The 21,952-nt window shown below is 40.0% G+C and overlaps 1 protein-coding gene across 50 annotated transcripts in view; it reads left to right on the forward strand.

Moving 5' to 3' along the window:
* Positions 1 to 21,952, forward strand: part of PARD3 (par-3 family cell polarity regulator) — a 614,608-nt gene that overhangs the window by 271,540 nt on the left and 321,116 nt on the right. For all 50 annotated transcript variants that reach the window (XM_023631920.2, XM_023631918.2, XM_023631922.2 and 47 more), the window contains one exon: positions 17,921 to 18,099. In XM_023631920.2, coding sequence (XP_023487688.1) covers positions 17,921 to 18,099 — 179 coding nt within the window. The remainder of the gene's footprint in view (positions 1 to 17,920; positions 18,100 to 21,952) is intronic.

The following is a 21,952-nucleotide window of genomic DNA, read 5'->3' on the forward strand; positions in this document are numbered from 1 at the left end:
TATTTATTGCTTACTTGTGATATTTTCATCAGTAAATGTGTTTTGGACATAGAACCAGCCCTCTGATAGCTGGTATATTCTTAATGAATCTTATGCTTAGTTTATGAAGATACTGAATACTATTTCTGCCCAACAGGAATTTCTGTTTTCTCTTTCTAGAAATGCATGCAAATACAAACATAGTGTGGTCTGTCAAAATCATTATTTAATCCCTCATAAAGATCTTCCATGTAGGTCTTGATAACTTTCACCCATAATTTGCTTTCGAGCTTGTGGAACTTCTTGAAATTTGAAATTTGATATTACTTTTTTTCCCCTCATAAAGGAAGACCAGTGTTCAGTCCCAGGCCTATTGTGAAATGTGTGGCACTGTTCTTGGAATAGATAAATTCCAATTAATTAATTTCTTTAACATATACTTTTTGAGTACTATTAAGTTCTAGACATGTTAGAATAAACTAGTTGTACATATCATGTTACTTTAAAGCTTACTATCCTTTGTATAAATATATTATTAATACTGTATAGACCCAATAATGTAATATGTGTGCTCTGATTATCTAGTAGACATGGATTGATGCTGATCTTTAAAATAACAGTAAAAGCGATAATTAGGAAATAAAAATAGAGAATTGTGAAAAAGGAAAATGTAGTTGGAGTTGAAAACTAAGACAAAGGAAAATAGAATTTTACGTATTTAATCTATATCTGTACCATGTATCACATGGTATTCAGGTCCACAAAGCTTTGGGTTTGCTTCCTGGCAGCTAAAATGAAAAGGGAAATGAGATCAACCTTTTAACGTGTTCTTCCTTATCAACCTTCCTGACCGTATACAAGCTTTTGTCAGTCTCCTGGCAGATGTACATATAATTCAGTTCATCTACCCATGAGATTCTTTTGGGAGGGACTCTTCTCGTTTTTCTTAATGGCCATAGTGTTAAAATTTTCTTTGAGATGATCTTATATCGTGTATGAAAGATAAAAAATCTTGTTTCTGTGGAAGCATATTGATGTCCAATGTTCTGAATAGTAGAGAGTAAGATAAAAAGCAAAAAGGATCACAATGGTAAGTCAATTAAAAGTAATTTATAAGTATGTACTCACCAACATATGTGCTATTTCATGGAATTCACTTTGCTTTTGAATTATCTACTTTTTCTGTTATAACTTGTATATCTTGCATTATAATAGCTTTTTTTGTATGAGAAAAAATATGTATACAAAAGGAAAACACGCAAGTGCAACCGGGTACCCAAGGGTTGGGTCACCTCCAGGGGGCCCCTGATCCAGGGAGGCGTTGACATGCACCTCAGAAGTCCAAGGGCAGATGATTGGCTTTGCGGAATGAATTATAATATATTAATGTCGCTGTTGGATAGACGAGATATAAGAGAAGTGGCGAACATATTCTTTCTTGGAAACCCCATTTTGCTGTTCATTCCCTTAATTTGCTGATCATTGAGAGGTGAATTATCAGAAAAACACTTCAGTGTTATTTGCCTGCAGCTACTAAATTGGTAGTTTTGCCTGAATTACTTGATCAATTCAACCTAAGTTCCTAAATTGACTAAGCGTTTGACTGAAAAGACTATTTTGGTGAAAATATAGACTATTTCACGAGATCGTAGTAACGTGTTGTGTGCAAAGTATAGATTAAAGACATCTAACACATTTCTGTTAATCCAAGTAAATGTTCCTGACATAGATATAAGAGCAAATGCCCTCAGGGGTACAAAAGCTGGTATGAGATTTAGACATTTGAATAGCCATGTAGCAAGATATTTCCAATATTATTTTCTAAAGGTTGACTGTCATAGTTTAGGTCCCATAAAGAAAAAGCTTTAAAATGGCTTAGAATGTAGTATTTATTTAGGAAGCAATGTTTCTAGACAAAACAGCCTTTCTGTACGTTATTTCTAAAAATCATCAGCTATTAGAGCCAGAACGGTTTTTAAGATTGAATTCCAGCCCTTCTTGCTATAGATGAGGAAGCTGAAGCCAGGTTCCAACACAGAGAGCTCAGGGCTGTTTTACTCTGTGTTTCGAAATGTGTGGTTTACTGTTTGAATTAAGACCTAAGTGTGTGTGAGCCTCTCTTGCTGGCAGAGGATGCCCAGGCACATACTTTGTCCTCTGCGGCCCCGTCATCCTGGTGACTCTCTCCTTTAATGTGTTGAATCCATATATGGTCGTATTTGCAGAGAAAACTAAGGAAGTGTATTAGAAATCTGTACTGATGTAGATAAATTTTGTAAAATCAAACAAGATTGATTCCCATTCCTACTTAATTCAGAGCAAAGGAAAGGAATCTAATTTTTCTATTTTTCCACACCTCGTTTGCCATAATGAAAATGGCATTCTGCTTTGAATCATTTTTGATGAAATGATTTTCAATATTGTTATCTTTGTGACATTTTGACAATTAAAGTGTATTTCTCAAGCCTACTGGAGATGCTGCACCGCTTTTTCTTGTTTTCGTTTTCTTCCCCTGACCGGATCTGTGCTTGTTGCCTAGGAAACTACTATTGGGTTCAATTCTGTTTGCTTGGTTGTCAGGCTGTCAGAGTTATGGGTGTAGAAGTGCTTCCTAAATATTAGAAATGTCTTATCTATATTAAAGTGCTCTATTTCCTCAATTAAAAAGCAGCCAAGCAGTTGTTTTGGTTTCCTTAAAGTCGTAGAGAATTCTTCCCATCGATTATCGTTGGAATTTTCTATTTTGTGTACAGATTTGTGGCAGGATTTGAATTGTCACCATGGGTTAGTTCCAAATATAGCACTTTAATAAAGAATTCGTTTGTAAATATTTGTTTACATCTTTGGGGAGTCATGGACATGTATAATGATTCCCAAAATGTGCAGTTATAAGCTTTAAAATTTTACGTGAAGAATCCAATGAGATCTTAGAAAATGCAGGTTATTTGCCCTATATCTGATAAGCTGAAAAACCATTCGCTCTATATAACATTTTCAAATTAAAGTTAAAAAAAAAGCAGTAGAGCCACCTCAGATCTTATGCTTAGTGATTAAAAGATACTGAGAGTATAAAATTAATGATTATTTAATTATATTTTTAATTATATGTTTGTTAGCTAAATTCAGTGTCCTACAAAATTATTTAATACTTACAAAATTTCCGAGATGGGTGTGTTTGCACACTATGATAGCCGTTAGCCCCATGGAGCTGTTGAGTCCTTGAAATGAGGCAAGAACAACTGAGGGACTGAATTTAAATAGCCAGTGTGGCCAGTGGCTCCTGTATCCGATGGCACAGATGGGGGCCTTGCTCTCCACGGCGTCGCCTGGGGGCTTGTTAGAAGTGCAGCATCTCCGTCCCTCCCCTTAATCAACTTGATCAGAATCTGTATTTTTAACAAGATCTCTTAGGATTGGTATGCAGTGCTCTCCGGTCTAGAGCCGTGGTTCCCAAACTTGGCTGCACATTACAATGGCCTGGAAAACTTCTAAAAATAATGCCTGAGTCTTATCCTATGCCCCATTTTCAATATTTCTGAGCAGGGGTCTGGAAATCAGCATTTTACAAAATATTCCCAGATCATTTTAATGACTAGTGAAGATTTAGAATCACTCATGAAACTCAGAGAGTGTATGCACAAGTGTGAGGTAGGGATGGGGAGCTCTTAAGCACTGACCTGGATTTCTGACCTTTTGTTAAGGTCAAATATAGGAGGGGTGTAGATGAGAGAAAGAATCAGTTCTTACTTGTGCTCAGTATATGCCAGGCATTATTATCCTCCATTGACTAAGTATTCGACTGAAAAGACTTGGTGAAAATATAGCCTATTTCACAAGATTGTAGTGATATATATTATGAAAATATAGATTAAACCATCAATCCAGCACATTTCTGTTAATCCAAAGAACTACTCCCTACGTAGATATTAAATGTTAAACATTTTGTTTTACACGCACGCATGTGCGCGCGCACGCACGTGCACACATACATACTCATGCACACTGGAGGAAGCCCCCCTGCCCACTTCAGTGTGCCACTCCCCACAAATAGCCTAATAATAAAATAAACAGTGATGATGTCAAAGCCCCATTTGTTTGCCTCATTCTTCAGTTGTTTTTCATGGCCTTTCTTTTTATCTGTGGGGAAGGATGGCAAAGAGCCAAGCATCAGATGAGTCATTGGCTAAGTGACGGTTGCTTTCCTTCCGTCTCTGAGGTGCAGTGTGAGTAAGCTCAGCTAATATGCGTTCACTGCTCTCCCGCTGTGAGATGACCATGATGGTGGATGTTGGTGAGAAGGTTGCCAATAAGTCAAGGTCCCTATCTTCAAGTTCTTGGTGTTCCAGTATTCCACACTTCCTGGAGAGGAGCATGTTCTCTGTGGCCCAACTATTGAGGCTGGGATTTTGTCTCTATCACTCACTGAAAGGTTAACGTTAGCCAGGATATCTTACCCCTGCAACACCAAGTTTCCCGACCTATAAAATGGGAATAATAATATAACCTGTTTTATAGCCTTGTTCTGAGGATTTGATCAATTAAAACATTACGGTTCTTAGCACATGCATAACTCATAGTAAATGCTCAATAAATGTTAGTGATTGCAGACTTAATTGGTTTATTATAAATGATCAGGATGTATTTACTCCTACATTACTCTTTCCTTAAGGAGAAGAATGAGTGGATTAGATTAGCTATGAAAGATCTCCGCACTTTGAAGGTAATATAAACAGACACGCAGCCATATGTTTCAGAACCATGAAGTCTTATTGCCGCCTTGGAGCAACCAGTTGGTGCCAAATGGCTTTATTAATAGCCAGTATGTACAAGGCTCTGTGGTAAGGAATTAATTCGAAACTGGAACACTCAAGACAGAAAAGTGGATAATGAGCTGTTTGAATGCTTTTGAAGTGCTTCAGCCCTACTCCCCCAGTGTAAAATAGCATTTCTTCATTTCCAGCAGCCTCTGAGCCTTCCCTTGGCTTCATTGTTTTTCATGGCACTGATCACCTCATGACATAGTCTATTCTTATTTGTTTTTCCGTTGTCCCCTTCTCACCAGAATGTAGCAGAATGCAACTAGAAGAGTGCCTAGCACTTAGTAGGTACTCATAGATATTTGTCTTGAGTGAATGACTTTGGGTACATTCTTATATAGCTTTCAGTACTGTGAAGATTCAAGTTCAAGGTGAAAAGTCTATCTATGACCAAAATGAAGTGTAGAGAATCTGTTGGAAGTTTAACTCCTGAGAGTTAAGAAAAGACTTGCCATTGTGGAGGAGTCCGTGATGGTTACTGTGCTCGTGAAACGAGTATGAAGTCTAGCAAAGCAGAGGAGCTTCAAATGTAGCTCCTTAAATAGCAGAAAATAGGTTGAGGAAATCAGTGTTCACCAGCCCCCTGTGGGGGGAAAATATTATACTTTTGTATGGTATTGTGGAATAAAGGTTGTAATAGTAAAGGAATGAGAGAATAATGCTTATCAAAAGTTAACCTGACAGTTACTGAGGTGCTTGAATCCTTAGTAAAATAGTAGAAGACAAATGTCAAAGGAGAAGGTCGTTGAACATTTAGAGAATATCTTCAGTGCCATCAATAACCAGCATCAATTTCTGAAAGACAAATTACTTGTCAGATAAAGTTGATAATTTAAAAATTTAATTATAAGATTGTTGAAGTAAATTGGTAAAGTGAGAGTGATATGAGGGATTTGATGCAGATATACATATGAAATTGTATGGAAGGATTAATTTAGATTTGTTCCTACTCGGATATTCTCATAGGAGAATGAACACTGCATGAAGGACACTACTGCAAACGTGAGAGTAGGAAAGTAGTAAAATGGTGTTGGGCTTTCTGGCCAGAGAGTTTATCACCAATATGTGAAGCAGTAATTCTTTGAGCTTTTCCCCAGTAAACCCCTCCCCCCCTTTTTTTGTCTCCTCTGTCTATCCGATATCTGTAATTGTTTCTTCTTTGCTGAAGAGATTGCCCTTGTAATTACAGGTAGATAGATAGTCACATTCATTTGTCTCTTTTATTTACACGATTACACTTGAACAAACATTTCCTCAGTGCCCTGTGCTGGGCTGGGGACTAGGGGCGGAATCTCTAAAATTAATGAGGGAGACAGACAAGAAAGTGCCAGTTCGAGTCAGTGAAATTAACATAAGGCATGATTTCTCTGATGCTCTGGGGGCCTCCTAGGCTTGCTGGACACGGTAGTGCCCTGCAGGCAGACCTGAGAGTGGTGAAGAGGTGGTGGAATGGGGAGTAAAGGAGCCAGGCCCAGAGGAGTGTGTGGCCTTCTGGTTACTCTGAGTTCCAGATGGATCTGAGCATAAGGGTTGAGAGGTATTGCTCAGATCACAGCGGGTAGGTGCCAGCACTTACTTTGAGGTACTGTGGCCTGACCAAACCAGGATTCTGACTCGTGATAGGTGATTTGTGGCTTAGAAAGGCATTATGGATGTTTTCTAGAGGATGAAATGGAAAAGGCTAAGACTGAAGGGAAAGAATAAATTGAGCTGATGAGAGTCCATGAAGTATCAAGTCCAAATTTTTTAGCACAGCAAAAGAAATTTTAGCATAGCATAGACCTGCTACTCAGAGTCTTAAAGTGTGGTGGTCAGAGCAGCAGCGTGGATGTCAGACATGCAGAATTTCAAGGCTTCCATGACGTGAGACCTACGGAATCATCTTAGGATCTCTGCTGCACAGGACCCTCTGCTGGCGCATCCAGGGCTCCCTGCCTTGCTCTCTCTTCCTCCAGTCCCGTCTTTAACTCCTCACTTTAGCTGTACTGAATTTCTTGCCGTCTTTTAATTCTCTAGAATTTAAATGTCTGGCCTTCGTCCTTGCAGTTTTCTCTTCCTGCATGTTCTCTTCCTTCTTCCCCATCTCACTGGCCAGACACCACCATCACCACCATAAAACAAAACCAAAAACAGACAAACTGAAACGCTCAGCTTCGAGGTCTTATTCATTCACTTCTCTGCTGGTTCAGCAGATGTTTGTTAAGGGGCTTCCCCTCTGAGGATATGACCATGAAAAGTGCCATGTTCTCTGGGAGCTGTGTGCTAGCGGAGGGGCAAAGCCGGTGACAGGAACAGGCAGGCCGTAAAGGAGCGGTTCGCTCATGCGGAGCTGATCAGGGGCTTTCTAAGAGAGAAACACGAAGGAGAGCAGCACAGGGCAATGGGGGAGGCTGAGCGCCCCGCATCTCATGAAGTCTTTGCTGATGCCCCTCCTAGGTGTTCTGGTGGTGTGCTGTACGAAGCACCACGATCACACTGCAGAGGGCTGGGTAATTTGTCTGCCTTCTCCACGGCACTGCACACTCCACGAGGGCGCGCCCAGCTCTGTGCTGCACACCGTGAGATTCCCAGAATGCGGAGCTCCAAAGGACCCGCTGAGGACGAGAGGGAGGGTTATGGTGCTCTTTGTCAAATGCCATGTTAGTGAGGTCGTGGAGAGGAGCCTGAATAATAGTGGGGTAAAGAATACAGAAAGGATCAAGTAGCCAGTTCCTCCTTCAAAAAGATGCTTAGAAGGAAAAAAAAGCAAGAGGACAGTATCTGGAGAGGAACCTGGGGGAGGCACGGGTGGTTCTGTCTTAAAGATTTATGAGTCAGTTATTCACTCAACAAATATTTATTGAGGAAGGTACAGTTGAAGCTCGGTCTCTGTGGGGGTTCCCGCAAATATTATTGAGTCGCCGATGCGCGTATTCCCTGTTGAGGTTGAATAGGCGACACCTCGCCTCCTGTTTCAGTGCCCATATTGTAAACAAGTGTCCTTCTCATGGTCTATTTGGGCCATGTTTTTCACATTTTTTTGTCATTTTTGTTGGTCCTTTTGCTGTTTAAAAAGACCCCTGAACATAAAATGCTGTTGTGTGTTCCTAAGCACAGCAAGTCTGTGATGTGCCGTAAGGTGAAGAGATACGTGTCAGGTAAGCTTCATTGAGGCATGAGTTTCAGTCCTTTTGGCCATGAGTTTAATGTTAATCTGTCAACGACGTCTATTAAATAAGGCATCTTTAAACAGAAACACACATAAAACATAGTTACATTTTAATCGGTTGATGAAAATATTGTGACCAGAGGCTTACACTTAACCTTGTAGTTAATTACTAAACTTGTTTCAGAATTTGCTAATTAAGGGTGTGGAGAGAGTTTAGAGAACATACCTGCTGTGGGTAATGAGAACAACTGTATTCAGTGTTCCGGGTATTGTTCTGGATCTTGAGGATCCAACAGTGAGGAAGACAGCCAGTCTCTACCTTCCTGGCCCTGACTCTTAGTTGGGGCTCTTGGCTATCTGAAAATAGACCAGTGGCACATACTCTACTCAACACACGCCTGCGAGGGAAATCACTGTCAATAATAATAATATAGAAGATCTTCCCCTCTTTTTTCTGTTCTTTCTCGTCTTCAAATATTTTGTTCATTTTTTGAGGAAAACAGCTGAGCTAGCTCTCACCTCCTCGCGTGCTCCTAAGTGCACGCTCTCACTTTCTGTTTTTTTCTTTCTCGCTGATTGTTTCTTTCCAGCTCACATTCTCATGTGCGTAACTTCAGTCCCCTCATTGCTCATTAAGGTATTTTTCTGAAAGTACAAAAACAAACCAAAAAAGCCTTTTCCACAATGTTCTCCCAAAGGAAGTCTCTAGTGCCAGGCAGCTGCTCAGATGGTTTGTTTCACCCACCTGTTGTGTTTCTTCTTCTTCCTTCCTTTACCTTCTTCCTTTTTCTATCTTTTTTTTTTAACCTGTCCTGAGCCAGTCACCAGGCAGGTGGTGGTCTGTTAGAGCATTTGTGCCCTTTTGAATGTTTAGAGTGAGATTCACGTGGAGCGATTATTCCACAATAAATGACGCTCAAAGAACTTAGCCCCATATTCATGATTTTTTGAAAATCTCTAGACTAGTAGTGTCTAGTAGATACTCAACAAATCTTTGTTGATTGAAGTAGCTAGACCTTCTACCTGCTGTAGTAAAACAAAGAAGGGGCACCAAAATTAGATAGAAGGGAAAAGATTGCCTTGCGCAGCCCCGCCCTCCCACGCTCCGGGCTGGCCTCAGTTCCCCTAATGGGCCGCGCTGGTGCCAGGATCTCACGGAACTGACCGGTCCCCTGAGCTGGAGCTGTCTTAGCAAAGGATTTGGGGACACGACATTTTTATGTATAGGATTCAGGCACCAATGCATATTTTTATTAGCAGCTGGGTATTTACATAAGTGCCTCAGGCCAGGAAGATAAAAGTGAAAGGCTTTTCACCTCTGGAGCCTGTTTTTTATACCCCTGAACTACTCTTTTCTTCCCTCAGGGGATGGCAGGAAGGGCACCCTGAATTGAATCTTTAACAGTTGGGAAGTTTTTTGTTTCTGACTGATGTATTTTAACCAATTTTAAGAAATTTTAGTTCCTACTTTGTGTGTGTGTGTGTGTGTGTAGGGAGGGAGGGTTGGCAGTTACGGTGAATACTTGTCCTCCACTTAAAGAACTGGCTGATGCTATTGGAAGTAGAAACAAAGTGGAGTGGGAGAAATGAGCAGAGGAGTTCCGCCAGCATCCGGAGCTAGCTAGCTTCCTTTTGCTCCTCCAAGCCCACTGGCCCCTCTGCCCCATGTGGCTAGGGCTCACCTCTCAGGATGCATCAACCAGGCTCTGTGCTCTCTGGCTTGAGCCTGGGTTAGGCTGGGGGATGCAGCAGCAGGGCGTCGATGGAGAGTAGGAAGAGAGCAAAGACAGGCCTCATTCCCGGGCTCCCTCCCTGCCTGGCTGTGGTTTGCTGGCAGCTGTGTCCCTGTGGTGAAAGCTACAGCTCTTCTTGCCTTGGGGTGGCGGAGGCCTCACAGGTACTTCATCTTTGCTACTTTTCCTTATTCCCTCATGTATTTGTAAACAATTCTTCCTTTAAACTTCCTGAATTACCCCTTTCTGAATTAGTCAATGGCTTGCCACTGGACTGCTAATACTGGATCTGATGGATTTGAGGAGTTGGTGCCCTATGAGCAGGACCCACAGGGCATAGGGCACCACACAGTCAAGGATGTTGTTGGGTGGGAGGGCAGATGCTGGCCAGTTTGCTATTGATGTTGGTAGGGCATGAGCTGTCTGACTCTGGAGCATGTGGAGGGAGCTGTCTGTGGAGGTGGTGTACAGGGCGCACACGATGTGTGTAGCTGCTGAGCGTCAGGTTTCGTGAAGACTGGGAAGAGACTGTTGGAAAGATTCCTTAAGTCTTGATTGCTGCAGGCCTTGACATTGAGACTTCTCACCTAGAATTTTCTCTGTAACTCTTTGCAGGGGCTTTTTTTTTTTTTTTAATTGAAGTAATTGTAGAAACAGATGCAGTTGTAAGAAATAATACAGAGAGCTACCTTTTATATTTCCCCTCCATGGTAAGATTTTGAAAAACTGTAGCATCATATCGTGGCCACAATATTAACGATGATGCAACCCACTGATCTTATCAGAGTTCCTCACTCTCACTTGTACTCATCAGATGAATGTTTAGTGGGTTTCGATCAGGGTGGTTATATTATCAGTTTCAGAATGAGAATTCTAAAGGTGCAAATTTAACATGCCCCAGAAAAATTCTTGGTTTCTCTTTGGACACATTTATATGACTTTAGAAAATGGCGTATTTATAGATGTTTTCCCCTTGACTTTCTTTTCCCTCATTATATGTGTCTAAGATTTAATGCAATCACTGAAAACATCCTGTTATCTACAGAAATGTGCTCTAAACTCAACCGTCCCAAGAAATCACCTGTTATCTCTTGTGAAGTGTTGAGCGTATTGTAGATTTGACACGTCTTAGTTCTTCCTGGACGGGAGTGTAGTCAAATCCAAATTGCACAGGACAGGAAGTCAATTAACAGGCGGTCCAGGTGCAGCTGGGTCACAGAGGAGCAATGTGACCTTTGACCCAGCCCTTGAACTATCTGTCTGGGCCTCAGTGCACTCGTTTGTAAGTGTGCTATTCCATTTTATCTCTAAGGTGCCTTCCAACTATACTATTCTTTCTTTATTTCTTGTGTACAAAAAGTAGTTAATAACAGGATGATAAAACTCATTTTATATCCTTCTCTCTGAGTCATTTGCTGTTTTTTAAAGCTTATTTCCTGCCTTGCTGTCCCCAAATTTCTTGCAAGGATTTTACCTCAGTAAGTGAATACTGATAAATACCTTTATAACAAGGGGCAACATATATTGGAAAGTCGTTTTTGCAATCCTGATGACAGGTTTTTATCCCCATGGCAAGTTTTAATAACTTTGTTCTTCTAGCTGTGAGATGTGTCTTTGGGAAACGTGTAATTGCCCCCAAGATAGGGGAGACAATCTTCATTTTGCATTGAGTAATTATGCTGTTTGCATCATAAGTTCTAATAGAACATGTGTAACTGCATATTATTTTTAGATTTGATTAAATACCTTGACAGCTTGTGCCTGTCTTCTTGGAAAAGGTTTATTCGTTGCCTTGAGTGGTTAAGTAATTTAGAAATCACTAGAAGAATGAAAGAAGAGGAGCAACGGGAAAGCTGATTAGGAGGAGAGGCAGGATATTTAACAGTTAACAATGTGTCTATCTTCCCTTTTAGTGTTTGCTCTAAGTCATGGTTAGATTTGCCATTTTCCACTTATTTAAGCCACCTTACCTAGAGAAGCAAGTCAATGTTTACGATGCATTAGTGCCACAGAAAATCTGGAATCTTGTGGTGAGGGTTTATTGCTGTTTTATCTACTCTTCAAAGGAATGCACACATCAAACGGTCTGCTCCTTCGTCCGGGACCCAGTGACATCACTCCGGTCCCTCTGTGCTTCATCCAGCAGCTTAATTATTGAAGATCCTCGTCTTTGAATTTTCCTTTTAATATTTCAGAGGCTATACTTTGAAAATCTATATATTAAATAAATCAGAAGATTATAGGGAGAGAAAGTGTTATTATGTTTTTAAATGCATCGATGTTCCTAAAATTGAGGATGAGGAATTGTAATAATAATGACCTAATTACCTTAAATGAGAAGCCCCTATTATTTCTAATTATGGCAAAGAACACAAATTACATCAGATTATCAGTAATGCTGAAATGGGCTATGGGCCTCAGGAACACGTAGCCAATCATGCAGGCGAAGGCTGTGTTCATAGTTTATTCTGCGGAGGCCAAGACAAAGCTGTGCTTTAGCAGGACGGTGAAAGGTGGGAAGCCTGTCAGATGAACCAGGCGATTGTGTTTCATGATTCACTTGGTTGATAAGGCCAGATGTTTATAGTAACCGCTTTCCTTAAAGTCAGGTTCAGCTTGTCGAAAGACCTCATGCCGTCTGCGGCTACTTCTGCATCATCACCGACAACTCTTGTGTATTTTTGTCTTCCGTGATGCTTATAATACTTTAAGCTGTTTAGGGGCACCTGATAATGCTGCTGATACTGCTTTGAAATGCTTTTATATTTTTTCTTGTACATTTTTCATAAATTGTTATAAGTTTTGTTTGGCTGAGGTTTGGTGGGGGATCACTGATACAGGAGGATATGAACGGATGCAGAATCACACATTTTAGCATTAATAGGATCTTCGGACTGCATTGCTGTAGCTCTGGTTTTATAGATGAGAAGACTATGGCCCAGAGAGCAGAACCAACATGCCAGGATTACAAGTCTAGGCCAGCGGTTCTTAAGGTGCGGTCTGTGGGTCCTCAGGAGTCACTAAGAGCATTTCAGGGAGGCTGTTAGGCAAAACTTGTCTTATAGTATTACTGAAGCATATTTTGTGTTGCTCACTGGGTGGACATATGCGCCAGTGGTGTCCAGGCACTCATGGGTAAAATGCAGGTCCTTTGGACAAATCAGAACAGTGGCACCAAATGTATTCTTCACCCAACACACTGACAGTTTAAAAAAAAAGCCATTTCCATCCGTTATCCTTATGAAGCAGCAAAAATGATTACTTTTTAAAAGTTCTGCCCCTTGAGTGCACAGTTTATTATTTTGTGTGACAAATGGGAGGCAGGCATAAGGTACTTCTACACATTGAAGGGCAGTGATCTCTTGACAAAACTTACCATCTGATGGTTTGGGTTGCAAGCTGAGGTAGCCATTTTTTAATGGAACACCATTTTTACTTGAAAGAAGGACAGAAGAACTGTGGTTATTCAGACTTTGGTGTCTGGCAGAATTTCTAGAAAAGGGATGAAGTGAGCCTGCCACTACATGGCCAAAAACTGGCAGTATTTGTTGCCAGAGATAACATTCAAGCTTTCTAGTGAAAATTGGATTTTGGAAAACTTACATCCTACCGTGAGCATGACCACTTCCCAATATTTAATGACTTTTCTGATGAAATTGGTAGTGATATCACATATGTGATTTTCTGATATGAGGAAATATATCAACATTTGGAAGAGTGGCGTAACCCAGTAACTAATATATTCCAAATAACTGATGTCACAAATTTTTTCTTGGGTAAAATATCCATTCAAAGTATAGAATTTAATGTAATTTAATTTAATGTAAGAATGAAAAGTTGGCATTCTACATTGCAGCTCACTTTTGAGAAACACTCATTTATCAAGTTTGAGTGTGGTGTCAGAGAAGAATATCCACGATTGTCTGGAAAGATTATTAAAATATGATTCCCTTTCCAGCTAAGTGTTCATGGAGTTCTTCTCTCTTCGTATACTTCGTCATGTTGCCACTGATTCAGGGCAGAAGCAGGGGTGAGAATCCAGATGTTTCCTATTAAGCAAAATGTAAAACAGTGCTGCTCTCCCGATAAATATGCTTTGTTTTGTAAAAGAGAGTTTTCATAAAATTCTTTTGTATATGTTAACATGTAATGGGTTTAGTATTGTTAACTTAAAGATGAATTAATAAATAAATGTTTAAATTTTTTTCATTTTCACTTCTAGTGTAAATATAGTCCTAGCTATAACCCACATACACAAAAGCTATTGGGATCCTTAGTAATTTTTAGATTTTAGTGAAAGAATCCTGAGATTGGCATGTGAGAAGCGTGTGTCTCAGCTGGTCTCCTTTGGCACACGCTTTACGATCTTACACATTGTACTTCCCTTACTTAACCAGAAGGCCTTTTATTCTTCTCCTATTTTAACATTTCTGAAATTGGGATGCATGTTTCTTCAATTTATGTGTATAGTTAACGTAATGTTTCTCTAACTCCCCCAAAATCAAATGATGCTACTAGTTAATATCATTGTATGATTTCTCAGTGTATGTCATTCTACTTGGAAAACAACAAAATTCTTTCTTTTAGAAAATTTTGAAACTAACATTTATATCTGCAAGCAGCTGGAAATGGAATTTATTTTCCAATGAATTGTTGAATAATAGAAGTAATTTCATGATTTGGGTAGTGAGTGATTCAGCGCTGAGCCGGGTGCCTGAAGTTCTGGCAGGGAAATTGTTCCTGTGCTCCCCATGTTCCTTCTCTACGCCTCAGCTTTCTCTTCTGTGAAGCGAGTCACATGTTTCTCCACTATGAGTAACGTAGAGACTTACCTGAAAAAACAGATTCAGATCCCAACAAGTTAAGTAATTGGTTCTAGTACGTTACTCAAACTTGTGTGTGTGTACAAACTGGATAAGGATGCCTTACAATTTTCACACAACCGTAAAACCAAGGAAGAAATTCTAAACTAATAAAAATGCAAGCTTACAGCATCAGTGTGAGAGCCAACGATGTGTTGCTGAGTCAGTTGCAGGTGGTGTGAACGTGGATGACGCTGTGGGGCAGGGGTCTCTGCATTTGGACCCAGCTATGCTGCTTGTGTAACTCAGTTCTTTCAGCTCATCAAAGTGCAAGAAAACTTTGATTTCAAGATCATTATGGTGTTGTTTGGCATTCTTTTGGTGAGAACACATTGTTTACTTTTTAAATTGAGTTGTTCTTTCCTCATTAGCTTACTAATCAAATCTAGGACACTTTCCTGAATTTGACAGGGGACACAAGTGTAAACATGGGGCCTGAAATGGCATGGGAGTGCCTGGTTACAAGGTGGTACGGGTAAAAGATCCAGTCTCTGTTCTCGTTAATGTCTTTTATAGCTATCACTGAAATGAAAACAAGAATCCAACCTGCGAAGCACTCGCAGGAAGGGCTGCCTGACAGCAGTTTCCTGGGGCTTCCTTCACAGTGCAGTTGATGTAAATGCTGCCCTGGTGCCTGTCCCAGCATCTCCCCAGAAGGGACCACAGGCAGGGTCTGCAGTCCCCACTGTCCCCTAGTCTCTAGTGCCCTCTCTTTCCCGGCATCTACAGTTTTGAGACTTATAGATATAGATACAAAGAGGTAAAATGCTAATTATTTTTGTCTGTTTCAGACTAACTGCTTAGCACAATGATCATGTCCCATACGAAAATGATGCTCCTAATTATTTATCTAATCCGAATCATGTATGCAATTGATTTCTTCTGGGGAAAGTTCAAAAACAAGTAGAGTAAATGTTTTATTGTGTCCAAGCAAATTCAATGAAATTGTACAGTCCCTGAATGTATTCTGGCGTTGAATGTATTCTGTGGTTATTTTTATTATTGTGGGTGGTACCATCGGTCATTATCTCTGCACTGTTTTTGACAGCCCTTCTTTTGTGAAGTAATAGTGCTTCTTTTGGACTTATATGTAGAGAAATTGAAGTCTATGGAGATCCTTAATAACTAAGTAATTAATGACCCTGTAGTTGGAAAGAAACAGAACCCGTGTCTAAGAAGCAGTATTATAATTGCCCAGAAATATTTTATTCTTCCCCTCCCCATTTTGTTGTTTTTCTGCTTACATTTTTGCTTTGATGAATCTGGGAATAATTTTCTTAATTGGAAGAGAACTTTTTTTTTTGGTGAGAAAGATTGACCCTGAGCTAACACCTGTGCCAATCTTCCTCTAAGTTTTGTATGTGGGATGCTGCCACAGCATGGCTTGATGAGCAGTGTGTAAGTCCACGCCCGGGATCCAAACTTGCAAACCCTGGGCCACTGAAGCAGAGCCTGTGAACTTTATCACTACGCCGCTGGGCTGGCCCCAGAACCTTTTTTATAGTAAGAGCATTGTGGTATTAACACACAGGGATTCTTAGATATCTATTTTTGTGAACTTGTTTTGAGAATGACTATATAGTTTTTTCTTGGTGTGTTTTATTTTTATTTTTTTGTGCAAATTATAAGCAGTAAGGGCTGTCACAACTTAAAAATTGGAAATTATTCTTTATAATTTTCACCTGTGTGTTTCTCCCAGCAAATTAAGATAGCCACCGACAGTATTAAATTAAATGTTCAGCACATTTTTTCTCTGGTAATATTGCTCAGGTTCCATTATCCAATCCTCATGATCTAGAAGCAAGTGTTAAACGCAGTGGTATTATGAGTCACATGCTTCTGTCTTCTCGGATCATTTCTAATTGGCTTCAATGTCTTTGAGACCATTAGATTGACAATGGCGTAAATATAACCTTCAACGTCTATAAATAATCTGTTTTTAATTTAGCATCTCAAGGATCTATGTATCCACACCATTGACCAGCGCATCGACGTTCCAGACATGTGGCTCATAGACTAAATGATGAGTTTACTCCTTCACCATTATGGTTGTTTTGTTAGAGTCTTTTTATAAATATTTAATTTCCATCCTTGTTTTTGAAAATAGATTACTTGAAACATAATTTAATCCAAGTTTTTTCTCTTATATTTATTTTGCTCAGTTGATGAGTGGGGCTTTTGACTGATTCTCAGTGTTACAGATTTATGTGCTTTTATTCTCTCTGGTTTTGTAGTTCTGTTTCTTCTCTGCTGTAACATTGATCGTATCTGCCATGATGTTCTCAGTGCTACTGATGCAAATGTTAGCCTGAGTGTGTTATTGATTTTGTTATAGCAATCGCAAACAAACTCTTCTTTTATATAAATACAGTTGCTAAAACACTGTCTTTCATGTAATCGTGTATGTCAGTATATGCCAGATACTACTGCGTTCGTGTTAGCATATTATTTTCAAGATTTCCATTTTCTTAAGGATAAGTAATATATTGTGCTCTACACTTTCTGGTAGTACTTTACTGAACAAAAAAAATGTTTATTCAATAGAATCCTTTAATAGACTAGTCAGATACTGCTTAGATTCTGTATTTTTAATCCAGTAGATATGTTTAAGAGTTAGATGAGGGCCGGCCCTGTGGCCTAGTGGTCAAGTTTGGCGCACTCTGCTTCAGTGGCCCGGGTTTGGTTCCTGGATGCAGACCTATACCACTCATAAGTGGCCATGCTGTGGAGGTGTCCCACATACAAAATAGAGGAAGGTCAGCACAGATATAAACTCAGGGCAAACCTTCCTCAGCAAAAAGAGGAAGATTGGCAACACGCTAGCTCAGGGTGAATTTTCCTCAGCAAAAAATAAAGTTTGATGGAATTTGTTCCATGGCTTAGATTTGTTATTTATATTTTAGAGCATGTATGCTATTTTATTTAGAATTCCAGGGACAATAATAGCAGTCATGGTTATTATCGTTACTCTCTATGAGTGCACATTCTCTGTCTGGCACTGTTTTAAGCCCTTTATCTGACCTAGTCCTCATGGCACCTTGTGAAAGAAGTACTATTTTATTGCCATTTGCGGGCGGATGGGACTAGAGGAGAGGAGACTAGGCAGCCTGCCCAGAGCCACACAGGTACAAGTGGTGAAGCGCAGGTACAAACCCGGGCAGTCTTACTCCAGAGTGGGTCATCCCCTACAGACCACATTTCTTTGCCATAAAATGTTTTAAAGGAACTGATGGAAGTTTAATTTAAAATGCTGACCCACCGTCGCCTTAAAAGTGTCGTCCTACTCTTTAATCTTTGGGAGTTAACTTCCTTTATCCTATCATGTAGTTTTCCCGCATTAGTTATCTTTTTAAAAAACATGATGCTTTTATGTATTTATAGATATGCCTCTCCACGTTCGACGAAGCAGTGACCCAGCTTTAGTTGGCCTCTCAACTTCTCTCAGTGATAGTAATTTTTCCTCTGAAGAGCCGTCACGGAAAAACCCCACACGCTGGTCGACAACAGCCGGCTTCCTCAAGCAAAACACTGCTGGTAGCCCTAAAGCCTGTGACAGGAAGGTAACCACTGCCGTTCTGTGTCTTCTTGGTGCCAATGATGAGTGTCGACTGTTGACCCTGTGCTTCTGGGCATCCTCACTGTGGCCCTTTGGTGTGTGTGTGTCGACTTTTTCATCCAAGTTCAGATAGCTTCCTATTTTATGTTGCCCTTGAATTTTCCGATACAATTTGTGGCTATATGTTGTGTACATTTACTTATGGATCCATATTTTGAATAGATAATATATTCGTGTGATTAAAAATGAAAACTTTCGGCATGAAATGTGTGCCTGTAAGATCCCTCTCCCACTTGTCTCCTGGTCCCCTTATTTCTCTCCATGTCCAGCCCCAGTAGGAGCTTTTTGCAGTCCTTCCAGGGACATTGTAAGCAGATATTCCTATGGGCTTGGGAGGCTCATTAGAAACGATAGCATTATGTTCTGTGAAGGAAGAAAGTGGACTCCATGGTCATTTAGCCTAATGACCCACTTGATAATTTTATCTCCCTACAAAATGGAAGTGTACTGTCTAGTCTTAATAACATTTTCTTCTTTGACCTAATTTATTTAGTCTAAATAAATAAACTTTATTTTAACCTTTTTAGTCTACTTTTTTCCGATTTGTTTGTTAGGGCTCTTTGTCATATATTCCTTCAGAACCCTTATCGTCCTATTCTGTGTACCTTGCACCTTTTACCCAACGAGCTTGAAGCTGTGTTTGTGATTTTCACTGCTGATTCCATAGAATAGACTCAGTAAACATCTATCGAATGAGTTAATAAACATTTTTCAATGCAGCCAGCAATTGATCACCGTATGTGTTGAGAAATGTGGAAGTATGCTAGTCACATCTTAATATTAAAATGAATGAAGCTTGATATTTGCTTGATGTATCCTTCACATCTATGTAAAAATACCTGTTTTAAATATTTCTTTTAACTTGGTTTTACATTTCAATAAGCTATTCTTTGTACTAGTTCAAGTAAGGAGAAAAGTACATGAAATACATAAGTTTAAACTGAGCGGAATCCACCAGGTAAAGTTACTACTGTGGTCCTGGTTTTCGGGGTTTAGCAGTGAGGGCCCTCTTCTGAAATGTTTCTTATGTATTTGATGGGAGTTCATACTCGAGCATCCTCTCATTGAGATTAGCTTGAGATTTGAGAGTGCTCGATCACGCAGTGGCCCATCCAAAGAAGCAGCATCTGGTTTATGAATAGGCCTCAGGACATTTAATTTGGGTTCAGAATAGACCTAATTCACATGGATATTCACAAATGTACCAACAAGTCAAGTTGGCAGTTTAAAAAAATTCATTACTTTTTAAAAAGATTTTCACATAGTTGGAAGATAGGGAGTCAGGAGTCATCGAGGTAACTGAGGTGGTCTTTTAACTCATTCGGCATCTGGTGTGCGTGCGTCAGCTTCACTCGCAGCAAACAGAGCCGTAGCGGCTATTTTGAACATAAAAGGACTCAAGACTTAGAATTGGTTTCTCAGAAAGTCTTTGAAGAGCAGGCTGTGTGCTGGGCCTCGAGGACTGGGAACAGTGCAGTCCCACACGTCTGCTCTGCCCAGGGGAGGAGTGGGGCTGCAGTGCAGGGACCTGGGATCCCCTGACCTGCGTCTGCCCACTAGACATTAGCCCTACCTCCACGTGTGCTCACCTTGCCTCTTGTCAGCTGTGAGCTGAGCCCAGAAGTGCCTCAGCAGACTCCATCATCTCCACAGCCTTGCTCGCCAGAAGCACCAGCTCAAGAAAATGTCTTATTTCACAGCCATCGTTAAAATCTCAGGCTGTGGAATTCCAATGGGCAGGATGCAGTTTGCATCCAGATCCTTCTGGGCAGGGGAGGTTGGGAAATGGACTCTAGCCTCCAGCCTCTGCAGCACAGGGGGCTTGCTGGAAGAGGTTGAGATGCTCCTTGCCAGTTCATCACATCCACCTCACTGACTTTTTGTGTGACATAACGTGTATCTATCATTGTAGAAAAACTTGGGAAACTAGTAGAACAAAATTAAATTATTCATACTTCCAAAACCCAGTAACAATCAGTATTACAATGTTAGTGAACACGTGTGTGCACGCACGCGCGCGCACACACACACACACACACAGTTGGAACCATGCTTTGTCTACATATTTGTGTCCTGATTATTTCTACATTTTTTTTCATATCATAGGGATTCCCCCTGGTGTGAATTTTATTAGAAAATATTTTTAATGAATGCAAAATATTCCACTATAGAGTATACGCTAATTTATCATTCTCCTATTGCGGGACATTATACTATTTCCTTTTTTTCCACATTATCAACATCAGTGCTACAAACTTTAATATAATTTTATTTGTTATAAAAATGGTTACTTATTCAATAAGCTTTTTCGCTATGTGGAGTGATACTTAATGTAGCCAAATGCTCACACTTTCCCACGGGAAAGGCCTTAATTTGCATACGTATCTCTAGATGAAATCATACAACACACATGACACACATCCAACATACAACACACATGAAGTATAATGTATAATGAATTTGTCTTTTGAATTTTCTTTGGCTTTACTTTTCAAATAACAACTTAACTAAACTTGCTGTCTAAACTTTAAGCTGTTTGTATTTAAAACTGAGAGTTTTTAAAAAATATGTGTATATCTGATTAAATGCTATCTTATTTTCATTTATAAAAACACTTCCCATGTTTTCAATATTCAGAGAGGGTGCTTAGAGGAAAGCATACTTACTGATCAGTGTTAAATTTATTTATTTCTGTTGAGTCCTTGAGAGCTTACCAATGCTGCACAATTTCAAAATGTTATAAATCCTTAGTGTGTAGTGGTGTAGGTTTTCTGTATAAAAACAGAAATAAATTAGTAAGGGTTCAAAGTCTTGTGATTCATTGATCTCTAATAGTTAAAATAAGCTGACATTCTTGTATAACTAAGATAAAGTGGCTTCTATTCTTCCAAATTGAATAAGGAAAACAAGCAGTTTTAGAATAATGTCAGCCATCAGGTGAAGCTCTTGTTTCTGAGCGGGGCCATCCCGTCCTGGGGTGCTCCCAGACTCCTGTGGGGGACTCTGCTGCGAGAGGTGGAGTCTTCCCAGGTAAACCGTGCTCACGTCTCGCTCCACTCTTAAGTTTAGAGGGAAACATAGACAGATTTTCATGCTCAGTAAGGCAGATAAGAATTTGGAGAGAGCAAGGGTTCCGTGGGCTTCTGGATTTCTTAAAATTTTTCATACTTTTATTTGGAGGTGAGATGTAGGGGAGAATGGAGTCTTGGCTTTTTTCCAAACTTCTTTGGGATACCTTCTCATTCCTGTTGGCCAGCGTTTTGTGACTGACTGCCTTTTCCAACTCTTTTAGAGACCATTTTGCTCACACTTTGTATGGAAAGTATCTTGCTAGAAGATGTATTTTCATTTGAGGTTTTACGTGTGCTTAATATTTCATTTTGGGACTATTTCGATCAGTGTGAACTCGTTTTGCCACCTCTTTGGTCCTCCTTGTTAAGTCAGTGTCCCTGAGAATAAAGAGGCCAACTAGTATGTGGAAAGGGTTCCGTTCATTCCGTCAAGAACGATGTCATGAGACACTTAGAGTCAGCCTACCAGGAAGTTTCAAGGGGAAAGTCTCTGTGCTGTTTCATTGTTCAGTAGTTATAAGCCATTGTTCCTTTCCCCTAAATAATGAGAGTCTTGCTTTTCTAAGTTATGTTACCCCCTCCCCCGGTTAACATAGCTAGATAAAAACAAAGTAGCATAAAAACCATGTCTAGACTAGTTTCTAAGGGAGAGTCTTACCTGATTAGGGAAAGGTGAAGAAAGTGACAAGAGAACATACTGTGTTGGCATCATTAACTTTTTTCTTT

Source organism: Equus caballus, chromosome 29 (genome assembly GCF_041296265.1).
Source record: "Equus caballus isolate H_3958 breed thoroughbred chromosome 29, TB-T2T, whole genome shotgun sequence".
Taxonomy (NCBI): Eukaryota; Metazoa; Chordata; class Mammalia; order Perissodactyla; family Equidae; genus Equus; species Equus caballus.